General features: G+C 43.8%; 1 protein-coding gene across 1 annotated transcript in view; it reads right to left on the minus strand.

Annotated features, from left to right (window-relative positions):
• The window catches only part of LOC147621106 (uncharacterized), a 193150-nt gene that overhangs the window by 151950 nt on the left and 19964 nt on the right, over nt 1–21236 (minus strand). The window contains 7 exon segments of the mRNA XM_086823831.1: nt 5521–5701; nt 5795–6055; nt 6178–6273; nt 6363–6434; nt 9327–9369; nt 13265–13363; nt 13511–13619. Coding sequence (XP_086679957.1) covers nt 5521–5701; nt 5795–6055; nt 6178–6273; nt 6363–6434; nt 9327–9369; nt 13265–13363; nt 13511–13619 — 861 coding nt within the window.

The following is a 21236-nucleotide window of genomic DNA, read 5'->3' on the forward strand; positions in this document are numbered from 1 at the left end:
TTCATGCGTTTTTTTTTCTTCCGCGTTTTGCTACCTCTGGCGCTTTTGCATTTTTCTTTACTGTCCCGCGCCTTCGCATCTAGTTGCCCGCCTTCTCCTCTTTCTTGCGCTTGCTACATTGAGCTTCGCTTCTCTCTCTCTCTCTCTCTCTCTCTCTCTCTCTCTCTCTCTCTTGCTTGGGACCCGACTGCAACGCCTGCCACATCAGCTGCCTACGTGGCAGTGCCTGCAGCCTGCCTATGCAGTCAGCCAACAGCAGCTAGTCGCCTGCGCTTTCCTGCAGCCCTGCCACCTGTGCTACAGTGTGCCTCGTGGCCAGCCACACGTCAGCTGCAGCCCACTTGTGAAGCTAGTCCTATCAACTGCCACGTCACCTATGCACACGTGGCAGTGCCACATGTCACAATGCCAGTACTTGTTGTACTTGCAAGGCTGACCCACAAATAGCCTTGAGAGAGAGACTGCTATACCTGCAGCAAGGTAAGAGAAACACACATGCACATGAACATGCATACACATGTACACACACACCAAACATGTATCTGCATCCACACGTGTACAAATTTACACATGCATATACACGATTAACATGATCAGTGAATGCTAAACATGATTAAACATAATCACAATGCTTAAGAAAAAGAGGTAAAATACTCAGTCCTATAACACCCAGTTCTATGTGAGGAGTGATCATAGAGTATTGAAATACTTTGTCTCAAAACGCTCTTTCACCCAAGTAAAAGAGATGGTTGGCAACATTGCAAAGTTATGATTTTGAAATCACAGGAAAGACAATGTGCTGGCCAATTTTTTGTCTAGAATCGTACACTTATGTCGATTCCGGAACTGCATCATGATTGGTACATGGACATACAAGAGGAGTATTTGAATGATGAGTTGAGCATGGGTCACATGAAGATTTGCCTCACTTTTGGTTGCAAAATGGTCTTCCATACTACAAGAATAGAGTGTATTTAGTTCCGAACTAAAGCTACAAGTTGAAAGTTCTTTAAGGAATGCAATCTTTCCCAATGGCAGTGCATTTGGGGCTTTTGAAGACCTATGATAAAGTGAGGAAGACCTTTCATTGGAGTGGCATGTGGAAGGATGTGCATGCCTTTATTTCCAAATGTATACCTTGTCAATGCAACAAAGATGCCACTCATAATCCCGGTGGTTTGCTACAACCCTTGCCCATTCCTAATGACAAGTGGACTCGATAGCTATGGATTTCATTACGGGGCTTCCTCACACAAGGAAAGGGTGGGACATCATTTATGTGCCAATTGACAAAATCGTGTCATACTACACCCGAACACATACACACCAATTTCAAAGCCACCATGTGGGTAATTAGGGGAGGCACAAGCAACTGCTATGGCAGCATTAATTCATATATACTAATCGAAATCATAGGGAGAAGAATCGGAGACAATAAATCGATGAGACTTATCCGAAGAACACTACGCGCGGGCAAATGCAGATTCAATACCACAAAGGCAGCATATTGGCTAGGGCCCCGAAGGTGGCCCGAAAAGGTAATTTAGGTTGCCCCCTTTGTTCGCAAAATATAAAAAAAAGAGAATCTGCGGGGGAATAACATATCCCCAATATTGGCAAGTATCTACCATAACAAGCTCGATTGACGGGCAACTAGGATATGACGTAAGCCATGTGCTCTGAACACATAAACCAGTGTTCGATTTGATTCGAAAGGTTCGCTTATGTGGGACATGCAGCCCACGGTTCAAGCCCGGTAGTTCCCGTAAATCTCCAAAAGTCATCACGAACGAGCCACATGCGATAGCGAGGGCTGGGTCAGTCGGATCATCCGCAGGTACGTAAACCACCTCTGAGCCACCGATGATGTAGGCCATGTGGTAATGTATGTGTGAGCACTTTAGTCAAGGTCACGGGCACTTGTAGTAGCCTTGGACACATGGAGAGAGAGTGTCAAGGACTATGAGTTAGGGACTTGAGGCACTGGTCACGGGTTACCAAGTAAGAGGGAAACTTGGTATAGGGTCCAGGTGTGCTACAATTATGCACTTGAGGGGAGGTGTTGAAATATACAAGTGCATGGGTGTGTGCGGGAACAAGCCCTTAGCAAGAGGTTGTAAAAGAGAGTCTGTAATTGAGTGGGTAGCAGTAAAAGGGTGAATGGAATCTACTGGGAGAGAATAAAGGGTAGCATGAGAAGATCTAGGATGTGTGGAGATATTCTGGGAAAAGTGAAGAGGTGGAGAGAATCAAGCAAAAGAGGTGGAGTGAATCAAAGATGAGGTGTCCCCCTAGATGTAGGGGAGGTGGCACAAATCAAGGAACAAATCAGTGGGGCAGATCATGGAAAAACTTGTATAAATTGAGGCATTGGCCTAATGAGTTTTTTGCTGGTTTTAAAGTATCCATGCCTACATTACCCTATTAGATTAATTGTTCACTAATCCCATCTTAATCATCATCTAATTACGTGTTAATCATGCTGATTCTTGTGTTTGATCCACCACCCATAGCCCACTCTTGCTTGCATTTTAACAAATTCTTTCTTGTAAAGACCCCATTTCTAGGTCAGTTGATAATCCACATCGTTCTACCCGCACAGACTTTTGATCTTGCTTGGATGAAGCAGAAGATGTTGTCAATGAATAAAAGTGGTTGAGGATAGGTTGACGAAGGCAGCCCATTTCATTCCCACGAAGGTCACACATACGGGTTCTATGGTTGTAAAGCAATTCGTGGAACATGTGTTATAGTTGCATGGTTTGCCACAGCAAATTCTGAGTGACCGGAATGTGAAATTCATGGATACATTTTGGAGAACTCTTTTTGAGAGCATGGGCACATTGTTGACTCCAAGCACGGCCTATCACCCTGAAACGGATGGCCAAATGGAGAGAGTTAACAAATGGTTGAAAACCTACTTGAAGTATTATTGTATGACATGCAATATGCATGGGATGAGTGGTTGCACATGGCTGAATTTGCATACAATAGAAGTCACTACTTGAGTATTGGAATGTCACCATTCGAAGCAATGTATGGTTACAAGGTGAATGTGCTTTTAAGCAAGATATGGTGAATCCAAATACAAGGAAGGAAGTTGAGAAGATGCAAGCACTCCTTCAACAATGCAAAGAGAACATAAAGAATGCCCAAGTAAGGATGAAGCAATATGAAGATGCTTATAGGAGACCATTGGAATTCAAGAAAGGGGATCATGTATTTTTGAGGAATCCCAAATCAAGATATTTTTCTCTTAAGGACAATACTAACACTATGCTTACCCATCGATATTATGGTCCTTACCAAGTGGTGAGAAGGGTTGGAGAAGTTGCATATCAATTGTTGCTTACATCCACCACAAAAATACATGATGTATTTCATGTATCAAATTTGAAGGCTTATGTGGGACGGATGGTGCAAGTACATGAGGAATTGTCTCATATGAATGAGGAGGGTAACACTGAGTATGTACCGGAGAAGGTGTTGGGAACACGAGAGAAGGTACTTCATAACCGTACTATGATTGAGTACCTCATCAAATAGAGAGGATTGCCGGATGAGGAAGCTTCATGGCAGCCCACTTCCATATTGAAAGGACATGAAGAGTTTGTAGGTGCATAACATGAGATCTTTGGATGCAAACAATGAGGTGAATGCTTACTGGAATTTTCTGACATACATCATTTCGGAGACCTCATTGATGGCATTATGGGCATGACATGGCTAAGACATCTCATGGTAGTCACATGCTACTTTGGTGCACCATTGATGGGCTGTTTTGGTGCCAATTTGTGGCGATTTTGGAGCCTTGAGCGGTACTTTACTCAATGTGCAGTTTTGGGACAGATTATGGGCCATGTAAATAATGCCTAAACAACTAAGACTATGGGCTAATAAAGCCTTGGGACCATGGGCATGGACAATAATAGGTGTAGTGTGAAAAGGGGCCATGGTATATAAGTGAATATGGTTTCCCTAATCACAATTAACAAGAAATAATCATTTTTACTTTGCTAATGAGCTTTCCATAGCCTAGCCTTGTGGTACTCCAAGCATGAGTGCAAAGCTGTGACACTCCATCTTAATTGAGTGCATCTCCTTCTTGCAGGCAGAGCCAACCCGATGAGTCGAGCTCGACACACCTGTACTATTGTTCATGTCACATGTGCCTCCTCCCACTCCAAAAACATAGCAGCGAGGTATCAATAATTTTGACTGGAGGATTGGAACATCTGTCCGGATCAAAGAAAGCCTCTCAAACCAATGATTGGCATCTAGTGGCGATCCACATTAAGGCCATCAATGGATAGCATTATACTAGAAAATGATATAAAATTATGGATATGATGTGATAGGGCTGATGGATCCACCACAAAAGTCATGCCATAAACTTCCCCCTCTTCCTTTAGAAACTGTAAATTGAGTACTAACCAAGAACGCATATTCAAAGGGAGGTTTTTGATCATTTGTGTTAAGGGAGTGAAAGACTATAGTATTACAGTCAAAAGTTAGGCTTAATAAGACACACTCCCAGATCTAGTTATCTTTTCATGAGAATGCAACGCTGAAGTCAGACAGCAAGTGGGATATTGGAAGTCGTTCAATACTTCCACTCGTGCCTTTATTAAGCACAAGATTGAATGGATAGGGAAGTCTAGAAAAAATAAACTTGGTCTTCAACACACTGACCATAAACCCTTTGTGCACCAAATGGTTCCAAAACAGCCTAGACTTCCTCCATACAGCAAACCATCAGGACAATAGCACCTGCATCCAAAAAGAGAATGGCTTCAGGCCGAGATGCATGGTTTCATCTTGCTGCATAATTGAGCACCATTCTCTCCAGTCCATGATTGCAAAATCCCAGTGATTGTTGATTAATCATTGCTGAAAGGCCTCTCCCATCACAAACCTCCACATATGGAGTCAATATATGCAGGCACTCCTAAAGGTCACCATCCAGCCATTATCATTGCTGAAAGACTCTCCTTATACCATCACAAACCCCACATATGGGTCAACATATGGAAGCACTTCCTGATGTCCCCGACCATCCATCACTAATTCTCTTAGACCCCCACTAACACTTCATAGACGCCTTTCAGAAACTCCATAATTAGAGAGCTAGGATCATGAGGGGCTAAAGATAGAGTTCTTTGCAAATGGATGGAAGGTACATGGCCTTAGCTCAGCTTTTTGATGATGCTGTCTACCAGGGTCTTTCATATCCCATAGAGCCAAGCAACTATAGAACCATCACGGAAAGATAGTAGAGTCCATGGTAGTAAACTTTACAGATTTGCAATAAAAGGGGTGTTGACAGTTCCAATAAATATCCAAAACCCAGGCACGTAGAATCCATTGGTGTTAAACTTCAGTGCCTCTATTCTCGAAGAAAAGGCCATGCTCAATAGCCAATTGAAGTTCCACAATCCAAGAACCTTAGAAACCAATCTACTTTACACAAAAGGATTAAAGAAGAGCTTCAATCGAAAGCGCAAAGCCCTGCAAGCTTACCAGAAGGAAAAATGTTTCCACTTAAACAGCAAATCTGTAAGATGAGCTGTCTTGCTGAAACAAGGAGAGGAGAGTCAATCCAGCTGTTGTCAGCGGCACGTTCTTGGAGGCGAACATAAAAATGCAAGATCCAGTTTGTATGATTTGGTGAAAGCAGTGGATCTTGCCAAGCTGGCCCTGGCTGATTCAAGATTACAGGCACACAGATTTTTGACTGCTGCTTTCACTTTTCTTTTAAAAAACTGGAGCGCAAGCATAAGAAAAAGAACCTTACCTGGACAAAAGCTCCCGGATCCCCACCACGCTTCCCACTTGAACCATCACAACTCATAGAAAAGGCATTGGCTCTATTTTTTCCAACAACTATCACACCGCCTGCCCCATGCACCAAAGTTCCTTGAAATTCCCAGCTTAAAATCTGTGACATAAACCTTAGTGCTGAAGCGCAAACATGCACCTCAAGTTGACTTGATGTACTTTGCAAAATTTTATCAGCCACACTAAAAGCTGCATCGAGGGCCCATGCATAAAATTTCTGCAAAATGGTGAAGGAAACCGATAAGGTTCAAGATGCTGAACCCTTCACAATAATTTAAGCTCGCAAAAATTGAAAGATTTATGCTTTTCAAAAAAAATATAAAAATCAGGAAAATATGCCTGCAGATAATCCAACTCTAATGATGCACGGCAATGTTCATGGAATTCAGCAGATAGTCCCATGGCACTAGCTGTAGAAGGTGAAAACTCTGAGACCTGCGCAACAAAGCCAATGAAATTCTCACACAACAAAATGCATGGCCAGAACTCGCAGACTGTTGATATTAACTTTAGCATTGCCATACCAGTGACTCCAAGAAAGAAATCCCTGCTACTTGCCCAGCAACACCATGTGTACCTAACACAGCTTGTCTGACCTGCAGGGGAATGCCTTAAGTTGAGCATTTGCTAAAGCTGCAATGACTCCCCAAAACTTCCAATCAAGTGAAGACCAAAAAACTGAACAACACATACTACTTACTTTAAAGCAAAAGAGTGTAAGGTCTGGAAGAAAATCCACCCTTTACAAGCAAGTGCATGGTTCAGAGCTCTTCTTGCTTCCCAAGTAGATGTTTAATAACGTATAGTGCGCTCACTTGGCTTATGCCATGGAAGTTGTAAGATCCTCAATGACCAAGCCCTCGAACTATCCGACATGGAACCACATAGGAGTAAGGCTTAAGGCTCACCTCCCAGCCAGAGTCCTCCGGACTCACCCCCAAGCTAGAAGCCATGGCTACATCCTCGGAGAAGTTCCGCCGTGGTAAGACCTTGCGTCCCAAACCACGTCCCTGCACTAGTGTGCACCTATCCTGGACATAACATACTCCCCCCCCTTAAGGACCATTGATGCCCTCAACAATGAAGCAAGGGAATTGGGCTTTTGAGATTCCTCATTTGTTCCCACGTAGCCTCCCTTTTACATTTGCGCCTCCACTTTAATCAAGTACTCATCATAAGCAAAACGCCTTGAATGCTTAGTAAGTTGATCCAGAACAGCTTCGGGTTCTCCAGGAATATACTCGGTTCGCTCTTGCCAAACTAATTCTTGGATAGGGACAACCATACTGGAATCACCTAATCATGCTTTCAGTCTTTTGACATGAAAAACAATATCAACCATTATCTCTCGAGGACACACCACAGTAAGCAAACGCAAAAGAGAATATGAGCCCAGGTGCAATACAAGAACAAAGATAGAATTTGTACATGGTGGCATTAATGCACCAGTCAACCCAAGCGAGGAAGGAGGGGAACGGAATTGAGTAATTATGGATCTGCAATAGTTCCGGAAAAACTTTTTCCTCAAGTCTTCAAGAGACAGATGAAGGGTTCGATTGTTGATGCACTGTCCATCGGGCATGCCAGGTGTTGGCAGGTGAACAGGCCCCACAGTTCATGGCCAACGGATGCTCCTTGGCCTCACCAATAACTGACACATCATGAGCCGAAGCCAGTAGTCTTGACAGTAACAACCTTTTACAACAGGTAGTACAGACAGAAGAGAGGGTGCTAGGCGGAGGGCAGAGGGGAACTGCGAAGGAGGAATCGAGAGAGTCACATAAGAATGGTACCATATTATTGTTGAATGTATTCATGCTACTCCTGTTTTGAGCCCCATATGTGTCATGCCTAGAATACAATGGTTTATGATTGTATATGTTGTGTGCTTGTGTGTAGCTAAGTTTTTCATGCATTATTACTAGCAGGAAGCTTTCTCGATGCCTGTCCAGAAGCTTTCCGGACAGTACTCTGGCTCTTCCGGACTAACTTCCAGCAGGTCCCCGATGAATGCACGCGCTCAATAGCTAATTGGGCATATTGCACCAACTTGGGATACAAAGGGTTAATATAAACCAGCTAGCCCCAACTTTGATGAGGACTTCAAAAGAAACCTGCAAGTTTACTTGTAAAAAATATATACCAATCGAACGTTCAGGTTACTTCCCAAACTTAACAAAAGCCAAAGTGCAATCTTGACTCCATGATGAGAGTCTACTTACGAAGCTTCAAATCACCAACTCATCATGATCAAGTTTGAGAAGGGTCTTCAAGAGAAGAGACCTCAAAAAAATGGTACACTGTCCCAGCACATTGGAAATAACATCGACCTTTTTAAATAACCTATAGAATCATTGAGGTACCTTTCAAACCTGAATCACGAGAACAATGGAAGACAATGGGACCTCAACAACGTCCCATCTTGTAGGACCCATTATAAAATTGAAAATCAGTAGTAGATTCCATAAGCTGAACAGATACTCATCCACGACTACAGACAATGGATTTAATGGGATTGTGGTGCAGAGTTTGTTTTCTCGTGCCATAGGAGCAAGGAGCACCCACTTCAACCTACTGAAAGAGTTCAATCATAGGGGTGAGTTCTCTTTAAAGCTATTAGAACTTAAAAGGAATTAAATCTTGTCAGGATACAATGATGATCATTAAGAGAGCTTCTCTCTAACAATAGCTTGTGCTTGAGCTTGTTACTAGCAAAAAGAAGTAAGAGATTAAAACTAATACTATGTCCTTCCTTTTAGAAGGGGAGATCCAAAACACCTTTTCTAGTAACAAAATTCCAAGTCTTGACACTTTCCATCCCACCAGCATAGATGTTATTGAGAACCTTTTGTGGTTGGTTATGTTGAATACAAATGGCTCGAAGTATTAGGTTTGCAAGTTGTGAGGGTCTTAAAGAATATATATCATGACCTCTCTCAAATCGTGATAAATTTCCACCTGATGTATAGAAAGGTAAACTTCATTCATAGATTCGTTTGGCCCATCTCTTTGGTTCTCTAAATTATTAATGGCCTACATAAATATCTCTGCAGACAGATTTAAAAATTGACAGGGCATTCTTGCTGTGACTCCCTAAACTTCAAGAAGAAGTCTCCTTGAGCATAATCAGTGGATGTGAATATGATGCATTTTACTCCCTCCCCCCCCCCAAAAAAAAAAAAAAAAACACTTGCACATTCAGGACACGTGACTTTTAGAAATCAACAGTCCTTTTCCTCTTGGGTGCATATTACAATCACTCTTGCAATTGACCATAGGATGTTAAAAATTTCAGCATTTGCAATGTTTTTTGTAATACTCTATGCAAAGTTGCAGACTTGGGTATGCGTAGTAAGACATAAATGTGTTTTCAAATTAAAAATATTACATGCAAAGTTACTATAGCAACACCAATAAATAACTCTATTCAAACTTGCAGCACAAAGTAAAACAGCGTTAAAGCCACACCCCAAAGTCAAAGGAAGTACCTCATTGAAAAATGCCTCCTTCTCTGTAGCAACCATTTCCAACCTAACATCAAGATATTAGCAATCAGAAAACTAGAACATGATGTACAAACTCATTGAACTACTAATCATGCTTTCATACAAGGATTCCACAGGAATCCAACCCGCCAACAGATCTACGAGTTATTGTTGCACAAACTGCTCGTAGAAGAGAGGGTCAAAGAGCCTCGGAAGAGGCTGGCAAACTTGTCCCCAAAAGTAGGGCAAGCTTCCAGAGAGGAGCCACAGAGAAGATCACCCTGATGCCAGGTGGCCAATGTCCTCCTTGGGAAGGGGTGCGGACTTAGATGCGAGCATGAAGTAAGTCCTTCCATGAATCTTCCCCCTGCTGGAGACCACAGAGGCTAAGATGCGAGCATGAAGGAAGTCCTTCCACGGATCTTCCCCCTGCTGGAGACCACAGACAATGAGCTTCCCTGGAAGGGCTCGGCTCACAATCGCCAGATCAATGATGCCACGGCGTTCCTTGTGAGAAGGCTGAAAGATAACTATCTTAGGGCTAATTGGAGCATAAATAGGAACCCAATCACAAAGAGAATAGAGATTTTTTGGAAGCTATTTGATTGCTCCATATTAACCTTCAAGGAAGACTTAATCAATTAACCTTCAAGAAAATTAGAGCTTTTTAGGAAGCTATTTGATTGCTCCTTATCAACCTTCAAGAAAGGCTTAGTCTTTGATTCAAGTGGGGGTAAAAATTACAACCTCATTTTCATCAATTTGATCCACTGGATTAGAAATTGGGTTTAATTATTTGAATTACAGCTCACTTTGTCTTTGATTGTGTTGGGTTACAACCCATATGTTAGAATATCTAAGGTTAGGACCTTCGATATTCTAACATTGTCTTTGATTGTGTTGGGTTACAACAAAAATGTTAGAATATCTAAGGTTTGCTGGCCTATATCATGTGAGCAACACATGCAACACGCCCACTGACAGATCCGTCACCCCGCCGGCAAAGACTATCCACTTCATTTGGATGGACATCATCCACCCCTCCACAGACGATGAGAGCGCCTCAAACGTGACTCAGATCGGATGCAACAGTGCCAAGCAGCCTTCTTGTGCACTCGGGAGTCCATGTCCCCCTCTTCACTGTACTGCCAAACAGGTTCCCACCAACCTATCCCCAGATGTAGACTCCCTCCAAAAGCGGCCAACCAGAGAGGAAGCCCCATCCCTTCTTTAAATGTATGAGCTTTTCCCAAACCTCACATAAGGAACCTATTGTATCTTGCTTCTCTATTTAGTGTCGTAAAATGGACATCATCCACACCCTCCACATGTGATGCGTATGCCTCACAGGCAACTCGGATTGATTGCATCAGTGCCAAGCAGCCTTCTTGCACACTTGGAGCCCGTGCCCCTTCTTCACTGTACTGCCAAACAAGTCACCCACCCCCTCCCCCCCGTTCCCAAATGCAGCCTCCCTCCAAGAGTGGCCCATCCGGAGAGGAAGTCCCATCCCTACTTCAATTCTACGAGCTTTCCCCAAACCTCGCATATGGGACCAGTTTGTATCTTGCTCCTCTATTGAGGGTTGTAGTCTGTTTTATGATGTTTCCTTAAAGGATGTATTCTTGGGGAAAAAGGCATATAAGCAACACGGACAATTACCACACTTTAGTTCACAAAGCTCATTTCCTTACAATAAAGATAACTTGATTCACTCTTACATGAAGGCGATCTCCAAATTCCATTCCCTTTTCTTAGAAAAAGAGTAACATGCAATGATATTTTTAATGCCTCAAGCATAGTTTCATGAAACCAAAACGGAAATGTTTGATGTTTATGCAACGGGAACGGCCTGAAACTAGGAACCAGAAATATGGCTAGGAAACGGCAAGTCTTTAATATTATTTAGCATATATGAAAGGAGAAATTGTAAAATTAATCAGAATTGAGAGAGAAAAGTTGAGAGAAATAGAGGAGGAGGTGGCAAGGAAATTTGGGAGAATCAAAACTTAAAAGGACAAATTTTCTGCTCTGGCACATCAACATAAGCTCGATCAAGAAGCTATGCAACTCCAACATTAGAGACACTGGCAACTACCTTGGATCTTGGTTTGTTCTATCCCGGCCGCGGGGGGGGGGGGGGGGGGGGGGGCAGCTTCCAACTTCATGCATACAGTGATTTAGACTCGGCTGGTGATTATGATACTAGGCAATCCACCAATGGCAATTGTTTTTTTCTTGGCAGTTCATGCATATCTTGGTTGAGTAAAAAGCAACCCATTGTTGCCACGTCTACTTGCAAGGCTCAATACAAGGCAGCCTTCACAGCTACGTGGTAGATTGTGTATGGCTGAGGAGATTATTGGCTGATCTTTGTGACTCACTAATAGCACGAAATCCCGTATTTCATGCACATTGCACGTACCAAGCACATTGAGATCCATTATCATTATGTGAGAGAGAGAGAGATTACATGCACAAGAGATCAGTTATCTTACTGCCCTACACAAAATGCCTAGAGAGAAGTTTGAAGCTTTCCGGAAGCTTCAAAGTTGAGAGGCTTGGTCAATTCTCACAGAAAAAAATCTCATTTTGTCAACATTTGAACATTTCCCCTCTACAAGAAAAAATAACAGTGTATTGGCCAGTTTCCACAATGTAATAATGTCCTCCACTCTCCTCTTACAATCTCTCAAAAGAATAAGGTCACGGAGTGACTGCTACAGATGAAAAGAAAAATATCACATGCACATGCAAGTCCTCCATTGTTTTCAATGGTCATGCAGATTCTTCAAGCTGACTTGAAGACAGTCCAACGGTGCACCAGGATAAAATCTTCAAGTCTGCTAAGACTTTAATACCATGGCAAAGCAAATGGTAGCAGCAACGTCGAGCTCAAACCACATGTGCAGGTTGACAATACCCACCAACATTGCTTCAATGCCATCAAACTAAAGTAAAATTTAACCTAGAATGCTTGCACTATACTGTCCCTCCATTTTCTTCCTTAAAAGTGTTGTGCTTTGGACATTTCTGAAGGGCAGCTAATTTGGGCCCAAACAGAACAATAAGCGGGCGCACAAGTAGCAATTCGAGAACCAGAAATGCACAGAGCTGCTCAATGTGGAGGCCTAATGTCCAAATTGTAGACCCCAAAAAAAGGCGAGGAAAGTCCATTGCCATGCCATAAGGCACTGCACACAAGGAATGGGGGTGGGTAGGTGTTGAAAAAGAACAAGGGACCTTTATGTCTGCCCACAAGCAAGAGAGACTGGGTGCATCTAAGTTGTTGTCAGGTTGACTGCTAAGGCTTGGTACTTTAAGTGTTCCTACAACCAATTCTTCATCCAAGCATTAAGCCTACCCTTGGCTTCTAACCTTCACATTAGGCCTTAACCCAACTATTAAAACCATTTGGCCTCCATTGACTACCTCTCTACATCTCATGTATTATTTAACCATCCGAAGGGGATCCCTGAATACCAAACATTCAATAGATAAGATTGAGTAATAAGAATGCTACTTTCCAAGGAGTCCCTTATGTTGTGATTGGAAAACAAATCTTACACAAGTGTGAGAATCAGCTTGAAGGAATGGTACAGGAAAATGCTTTGGCCAGGCAAACCTTTATAGGGAGACTGAAAAATGAAAAGGCTAGATACTCCTCTGCCAAGCGTCTATTGCTTCACAAAATGCTAAAAAACTTCTTCTCTGAAGCTTCTAAGTATTCAAACCAGAAAGGTCTTGGTTTTGAGAGCATCCATAAAGGCATCTTACTGAAAATTTCCAGCTTACAATGACGTACTTTTAGAGCTATCTACAAGAATTAAGATAAACTTTGGCTATTTAGCCATATTGGACCTTTTCGCAAAAAAAAAAACAAAAACAAAGCTAGTGCAGCAGGATGAACCCAAATTTCAGTTTCATTGGGCTCAAATTACCAGCCCCGTTTCATCAACACTGCTGCTACAGCTGAAACTTTTGACTGCACATAGGCTTCTGGAGCAGCAGCTCTTGCCATCACATAATGCAGACAATAACTGCAATAACAGACTCTCCATGTTAGACATGCAAAATAAGGATGTTCAAGGACAAAATCTCAGATTTGGAAATTAATCATGCTCTATTGAATGTTTCAAGTGTGAAGCCCATACATAAACAAGCAAGAGGGAAAAATAAAAACATACATGCGCATGTTACTTTTCTCGTCTGCTGTAAATAAGCCCCATTCACGTATCGCTGACTCTTGTAAAGCTGCAGCTGCTTGGAAGCGTGCATTGGCCATTTGGGAGTGCTCTGTGACAAAAATTGTATTAAAAAGTCACATTTAAAACTTCAATCTGCTGGTAAAAATAATGCTTGGTAGCCACACCCAACTTAGATGCATCAGGTACTATTGTACCAGTGCCTCTGGTTATGAAGATATGCGAAAGTGCTTTCATGAAAGCTGAGTTACATTAGATATTGGTTATATGACCCACATGCTAAAAAGCTTGCAAATACTAAAACTGAAAGCTGAAAATAATAGAGAGGCAAATTTGGTACGAGCAACTGACTCTTTACATGTCAAGATAGCAGCATGTTTGTTTCTATCCTAACATCTTAAAAAAGTTGCAGAACAAATGAAAAATCTCTCTCTTTAACATATTCCACATGCTAACTTATATACACAATGTAAAGGGAGGAAAGCAATAACTGGATGAGAACAATGGTTTACACAGAAAGAACAAACAGCTGCAAGAGAAAAGTGTGATAGATGTGTTGCTGGATATGTGTACTAGGTTCTAGGTATTAGTTTAGTAACAATCTCCTAGCAAAAGATGTCGCTTATGGACTATGGTTTTGGTATTTTATCATGATCGCTGGATTAGATGCCACGTGTCATCATGTGATTTAATCTTGGGCTAGTTAGGGTTTCATCATCATAGGCCCTAAGTTAGATGAAAGTTTTTTGACTACTTCCAATAGAAGAAAGCCATGGAGTTATGTTCCTCCTGCACGTGTACTTCTTTACGTCTCTGTATTTGCACATCTTACCCTTGCAAGCTTCTCCACTCCAACATTTGGTATCAGAGCAGGTTAAGTTTAGAGCAGTGTCTAGTGTTTCTGTAGCAAGTTGTTTTAGGGCTTCAGCTGGTCGTTTTAGGGTTTTGCCGTGTGTACGACAGTGGACTGAACCTGTTCTCGGGTTTGGACAGCTCTTTTTAGGGTTTCCGCATCAATGTGGGCTGTTGGGGTTTCTCTATGCAGCTAGACCAAACCTGTGAAAGTTATTTTTTGGTACCAAACAGTCCATATACAGCCCCATGTCCTGTTCCAGATAAGTAACTTGCTTTGTTTCTATTGGTGGACCTACGCGAGTTCTGATACTGCTTTTTGTTCCTAATCATGCTCGTGGGACCGTATATACAATGTATGTGCATTGTGACCAGCCCTAATTCAACAACTCCCAACCTCCTGCAGTTTGAGGATAAGCATCTTCTGGAGACAGCTGATACGGCTGTTCCAGCATTGTTTCCAGCCCTGTTCTTCTGCTTCGAGTCATCCACTTGCAAGTCTTCACATACAGAGTGCAATGCATACTCTCTGTGAGAGGGGCACACTCTTGATACACTTGCAAACGGTGTATTTGTGTTGGAATCTTGGTTATCATGGCAAGAGATGCAGCTGAAAGTTTGGGTACTTTGTCCCAAGAGAACAAATTGGATGGTACCAATTACTCTTTGTGGAGTTTTACGCTGCGTAATATGTTGGTTTCCAAAAGCCCTTGGGGCAGTCTCTCAAGTGATGATGTAAGGCCAGTGGCTATACAACTTCTTCATTTGCCTATAAAAAGTTAGCCTCTTCAACATTTCAATGCAGCCTCTGCTCCCGGGGGTAAACACTGTTATTCAGACCCTTACACAGCCTGAACACTGTTTCCTTTGCATTGATGCTGGCCTGATGTGAACTGTTTGTGGACCTACAGAAGCACACTAAAGGATATACCAACTTCATGCATGCTTTTGGATGAAGAAGAAGCTCAAGACTTGCGATTTTCTGCTGTGAGAAGCACCTGTATGCAGTCAACAACATTATTAACCAGGGCATTTGTTTTCGTCCATGTTGGTCCACTTTCCGGGCACAATCGTGTGTGTAATTTCTGGTTATTAAACATGCTTCCGCACTTGTGTTTAGTTTAGAGAAGGATTAGTGCACACATGCACTCTTCACCTTTGCTTCTCTGACATGGTATTAGAGCAGGTTGCCTAGAAACAAAACTTGAGTGAATCTCTATTTTCTTCTTAGCAGGTGATTTTTTCATGTGCTCTTTAAATCAATTCATGGGTGTGTTGGTTGGACATAATGGCCAGTCAATCTCTTCCCATGTTGGGAGATACTTCCAAATTGGATGGTTCTAACTATCCTATTTGAAGGGTTAAGGCAAAAAATCTTCTCATTTTATGGATGTTGCTAATGCTACTTTGAAGAAGCCTAAAGGTGATCAAGCCAGTACTATAAACATCCGAAATCGGGAGAGGAGGGATGCTTATGCTCGTGTTCATCATCATGAGTTGTTGACATAGTCGTTACACATTCAAGGTTCAAAGACTGGTGCCGAAGCTTGGAAGATTCTACATTTTTTGGGTTATACATTGATGAGATCTCCGGTTTCATTGACCAATTGGGTGAAAAGGGCTCACAGCTAGCACAGACGATGATACCTATCCTCTTATGTGCACATGAAATAGTCCTCATCTCGAACTTGGCTGAGGGGTTGCAATGCTTACCTAGATGCATTGCAAACCTTTTGTAATGGGAGGGACCCCATGGTAAGTCTTGGCAAGCCCACCCTTTACCATGCATGTCACCACCTAGGCACAACTGGCACGGGGATATTCAACTCTTGCTTGTTTGGAGAGAATGTTTTCATGCTCGCTTTGAGGAATGTAGTACCAAATGCTAGCTTTGGTTCGCCCAGCAGTTATATGTGAAGCATCAATCCAGGGAGGAATGTAGTACCAAATGCTAGCTTTGGTTCGCCCAGCAATTATATGTGAAGCATCAATCCAGGGACAAACTTGGGAGCGGAGGATTGGAGAAAAGTGGAGAGATTGCAAGTTATGATACTCTCACACAAGATCAAGAGTAAGCACATGCCATAGTACTGGCCGAGTTCCGATCAGCCCCTCTTGTCATAGACGCTATGTTCCAAGCCGTCACATACATACAGCATGTCTACACATTACATAGAGATCGCTTTCCACCGTTAGCTTTGGAGTCCTTGTTACATGCGGAAGCTCTGAGATGCTTCTTTCAGCCCTAAACACCATTTAGAACATGCTGATGCAAAAACGCAAACAGAAGGGAGAGGAGAGAGAGAGAGAGAGAGAGAGAGAGAGAGAGAGAGAGCTGGAAATTCAGTATATCATATGGTACAAAAAGGTACATAATCCCTTGCAGCCATGGATTGCCTTCTGGAAAAGGTAGAAAACCGTAACTCTAGTCCTATATCTAGACCCAATTCAACAAGGAGTTGAATGAATAAAACAATGGGCAAACATGCCTTTTATAGGCCTTGGACAGCTAGAGATCTGGCCGACTTCTGGTCGGCCAGCCACCTGGACACAAACATAATTAAAGCAGATCCCGACCTGTCTAATGCAGCTGACACAGCCATATCTTGCTCTCCATGCAGCCGACAGGTCCCTAAGTCCACTCCAGTCCATCCCTTGCCTAAACTTGCACTCCAATGCTCCAAAATATCTGGTTCTAGTGAGTCTTTATCATGTTGCCTCCAGGATTAGCCCTGAGATTAGCATGTACATGTGTGTGCACATGACATCCCCCTCTACTAAACTTGATGACGGGATTCCAATCTACTTCTTGGATGACCGTCTTCATCCCATTCCATTCCTGAAGTACCTCTGTCATCCTTCCAACTCTAGCAACCTTTTCACTGAATGTCCACCCGGCCCCAAATCCACTCTAGCTCTGAAGAATATCTATGCAGCTGTTCCATCCAGTGCCCATTCCGTTCCTGCCCTATCTCTGAACACCATCTTGGTCTTCATTCCTGAGAAATGAGTCTGGCAGTCTCACTCCACCCCTTGGAGGATCATCCTCCCTTGGAATCATTGCTTGAAAGCCTTTCCTGGCTCATAGGACTACCATCCCCTTTGGGCTTTGTGAAACACCACCAACCAACCTCCTCTAGTCTTGTGTTCCTTGCCTTGGGCCTCTTACCTGTGCACTTTCATGTACCTTGAACCAATACACCTTCATATCATAGTAATAGGGGACGGAGGGGACAGAGGGCCGGGACGCGGAAACGCCGTCCTGAATCAGCGAATCGTTTCGGCACGGGCTGGGGACGGAGGGGACGCCTTGGGCAGATGCATCACAAGGGGATGCCGTCCCAGGAACGGCGGAACGGGCTATGCAGGTCGAGGACGGGACTGGAATGGGACGGCCGCGCACACCCTTTTTTCGCTATTTTTTTGCGCCATTTTTTCACTTTTTTCCCGCCATTTTTTTTTTGCTTTTTTTCGCCTTGTTTTTTCACCGTTTTTTTTTTCGCTTCTGCCCATTGCAGCTTCCCGTTGCTTTCCTCCCATTGGTGGCTGGCAGCTGCCCGTTGCTTTCCTCATGCTGGCCTTGCTGCCATCACTAATTTTCATTTTTTGGTTTTTTTCCAGACATTGTATCACATCCACCATGATGTAACGTTTTGGCCTCATAGGTCATTATGGCCTTTTGAAGACGTTAATATAACATTTCATTTCATTTCATTTCTCCCACTCCCTCTCCCACGGGCCACTCTCTCACTCTCTCTCTTTTCACATGCTCATTACCGCTAAAACCATTGGTACCTCCAAAGGAGGGCGGCAATAAGGCAAGGGCTACCTTGAGAAGTCACAGGCCCGCCAAGATAATAACTCCTTATCCCACTTATCATGAATCATCAAAGAGGTCCAAAATTGGGTTACTAAATGAGACATTCACATGTAAAGAGAGTGTTTGAATAAGGGTTTGAAGATAAGAGAATGACAATGACACAAAATGCTCAATTGAGGAGGCTTCATTCATTGATTTGAAAGGGAGAGGAGGGCTCCTTTTATAGGTGGAGAATCACCCTCTCTTCCATTGTTACAAATTACAACATAAAAATCTTCAACCCTTTAGTGACATAAGGGTAGATGTCACCATCAATTGTCCTCTTAGGCTAAGTCTTCTATTGATTATTAAATTGAAGACTTTTTGACTTTGAAAGTGTGATGAGATAATAGCCAAGTCTAAGTGGCATGTAGATGGAGATCCCACTTACACATGGCAGAATTCTCCTCTTCCATGTAGGCATTCTAGAAGAATCTTTCCCAATTATGCACCTACACACACTCCTCCACATGCCTTCCACACTCCCCAACTTGTAGCCTTATAGTGAATACCATATTAATAATACAATAAAAATCCATGTGAGCATGAAGACCCACTTTTATTTTCCACATCACTAGCCTATCTACCATACCAAAGTATTTATCAAGCATACTTGTGGCATTTACAATGTGTGCACCCTAAATCAAGTAAAACCATTATTTTTGAAGTAGAATGTTGTTATCAAGGTAGCCGCCAAGCCGCCGCATCACCACGCCGTTATTCCATTGTGGGCGCTCCCATCTATTTGGATGACGACCTTACAAGGCTGCAGATAGAACACAGGAAAACATGCATGCCGAGAGTCCTACAGGCCCGAAAAGAGGACAAGAGAGCATTCTATCGCGATGGCTGTGTCATCATCGATGGCAAGGCCACCGATTTAGCGCCAGGCGGCCTATGGGACATCGACTATGAAGGATCCCGATTCACAAATACACACAGCACTTTGGAACTGCAATGGAGCACATTTGGACACATCCTGGGAGGATGGAGGAGGTCATGGAGGGACGGGACATTATACTACTTACAGAGACGCACCAAAGCCCAGAAGGGAGCTACCCAAAGTAGAGGGCTATCAGTGGAAGTTTACATACAAGGGGACCACACGACAGAGCACATTGAGAGGATCTGGAGGTATAGCGATACTCTGCGAGAGCTACAGGAGCGCCTACAGGTGATAGCACGTGACCAGGAGGCTAGATACATGTGGATTACACTGCAGCTCTCAGCAGACAAGGTGTTATACATTGCTCTATGCTACTTCTCTCCTAGAGGATCGAGATATGCCATGACAGCAGAGGATAAGAGTAGAGGCGTGGAGGAGGACACAGGGCCATTGGGAGAGTCACCATATGCAGCCCTTTCAGATGAGATCATACACTACTCCAACTTGAGGGAAGTCCTCCTTATGGGGAGCTTCAATGCACGGACACAGAGCCGACAGTGCGACATTTATGATTTCGAGCACCCCGAGGTGATGCACACACTAGAGGTGGAGGACACGGGAGCTTGCAGGGCGTCAGAGAACATGGGGCCGGATAACACCAGATATGGTCATCACTTACTTAAGCTAGGAGCGCGACACCATCTCGTTATTTATAACGGGATGAAACAGTGGCAAGATTCAAGAGCACTGACATGCTTTCCACCATCGGGGGGGGGGGGGGTAGCACAGTCGACTACATCATGGGGTCCATGGAGACCACACAGGCGGTGACATCTTTCACCATCCCCCCCTGTCCTATTGGTACGGATCACACGTACCTCTTACTGTCACTGGCGAGCTCCACACCAGCACCCACACAGCCCACACAGGCATCACATACAACTTTCTACTTCACCCATGACTTGGCAGACATATATGAGCATCATGTATATGACGGGCTATTCCAGATGGATCCCCTGTCACCTCTAGACACACTCACCACCCAGCTGTCATCCCTACTACATACGGCCGCCACCCGCAACTTCCCCAATCATACACACACTGCACACACAGATAGATCTGGGAGCATGCCCCAGAATCGGTGGTATGATGATGAGTGCAGAGAGCTATATAGACACCTCCGTGCCCGGAGAGCACTGGGGACCATTACACAGACAGGTGAGCCGACAGATGAGGATCCTCACACGCCGTAAGAGGCGTGCATATGAGGAGGCATAGTACTAGGATATATACCACCTACTCATGAGCAGAGATGCAACCACTGCATGGCGCAGGATGAGAGAGCCTCGCCCTCGTACCCCGATTGAGGATCCACACACATGGCACACATATGCAAAGAGCCTCTACCATATCCCTCCGCAACCGCCCATACCACAGCCACAGGAATCCTGCCCTACCACCTCTATTTTCTTGACCGCCTCGATGGTAGAGAGCGCTATCTGCCGGTTACAGCATGGGAGATCGGCTGACCACACAGGTATACAGAGTGAGCATCTTATTTATGCAGCTAACACACTGGGACCCTTTGTTGCTCACCTCTTTAATAGGGCACTAGTGGAGGCCCCAGCAGCTGAGTGGACCATGCATACCATCGTGCCTCGCCACAAAGTGGGAGCCATGCTAGACCCCAGCAACTACAGGACTATCATGATTGGTCATACATTGGCCAAACTTTATGGCGCAGTGCTCGAGGCAGAGTTGAGCTCATATGCAGAGGAGGAGGGACTGCGAGCACCAGGACAGGCTGGATTCCGACGAGCTTTCTCCACTATTGACCATATATTCACTCTGAGATGTTTGATTGACCAGGCTAGGGCGCGGGAGAAGAGATTATATTGCTGCTTTGAGGATTTCCGCAATGCATTTGACACAGTGCCACGAGAGAGACTCTTCCAGCGCCTACAGTCATTGGGGATCCCATCAGAGATGGTTTGGGGCATCTATGCTTTATATGAGCAGGTCTTCGGGCGCATACGATGCCCCAGGGGGCTATCTGATGTTATTGCTAGCACCATAGGTGTGAAGCAAGAATGCCCACTCTCTCCTACACT

This window comes from Cibotium barometz, chromosome 30, assembly GCF_041138505.1.
Source record: "Cibotium barometz isolate CiBa-2024 chromosome 30, ASM4113850v1, whole genome shotgun sequence".
Lineage (NCBI taxonomy): Eukaryota > Viridiplantae > Streptophyta > Polypodiopsida > Cyatheales > Cibotiaceae > Cibotium > Cibotium barometz.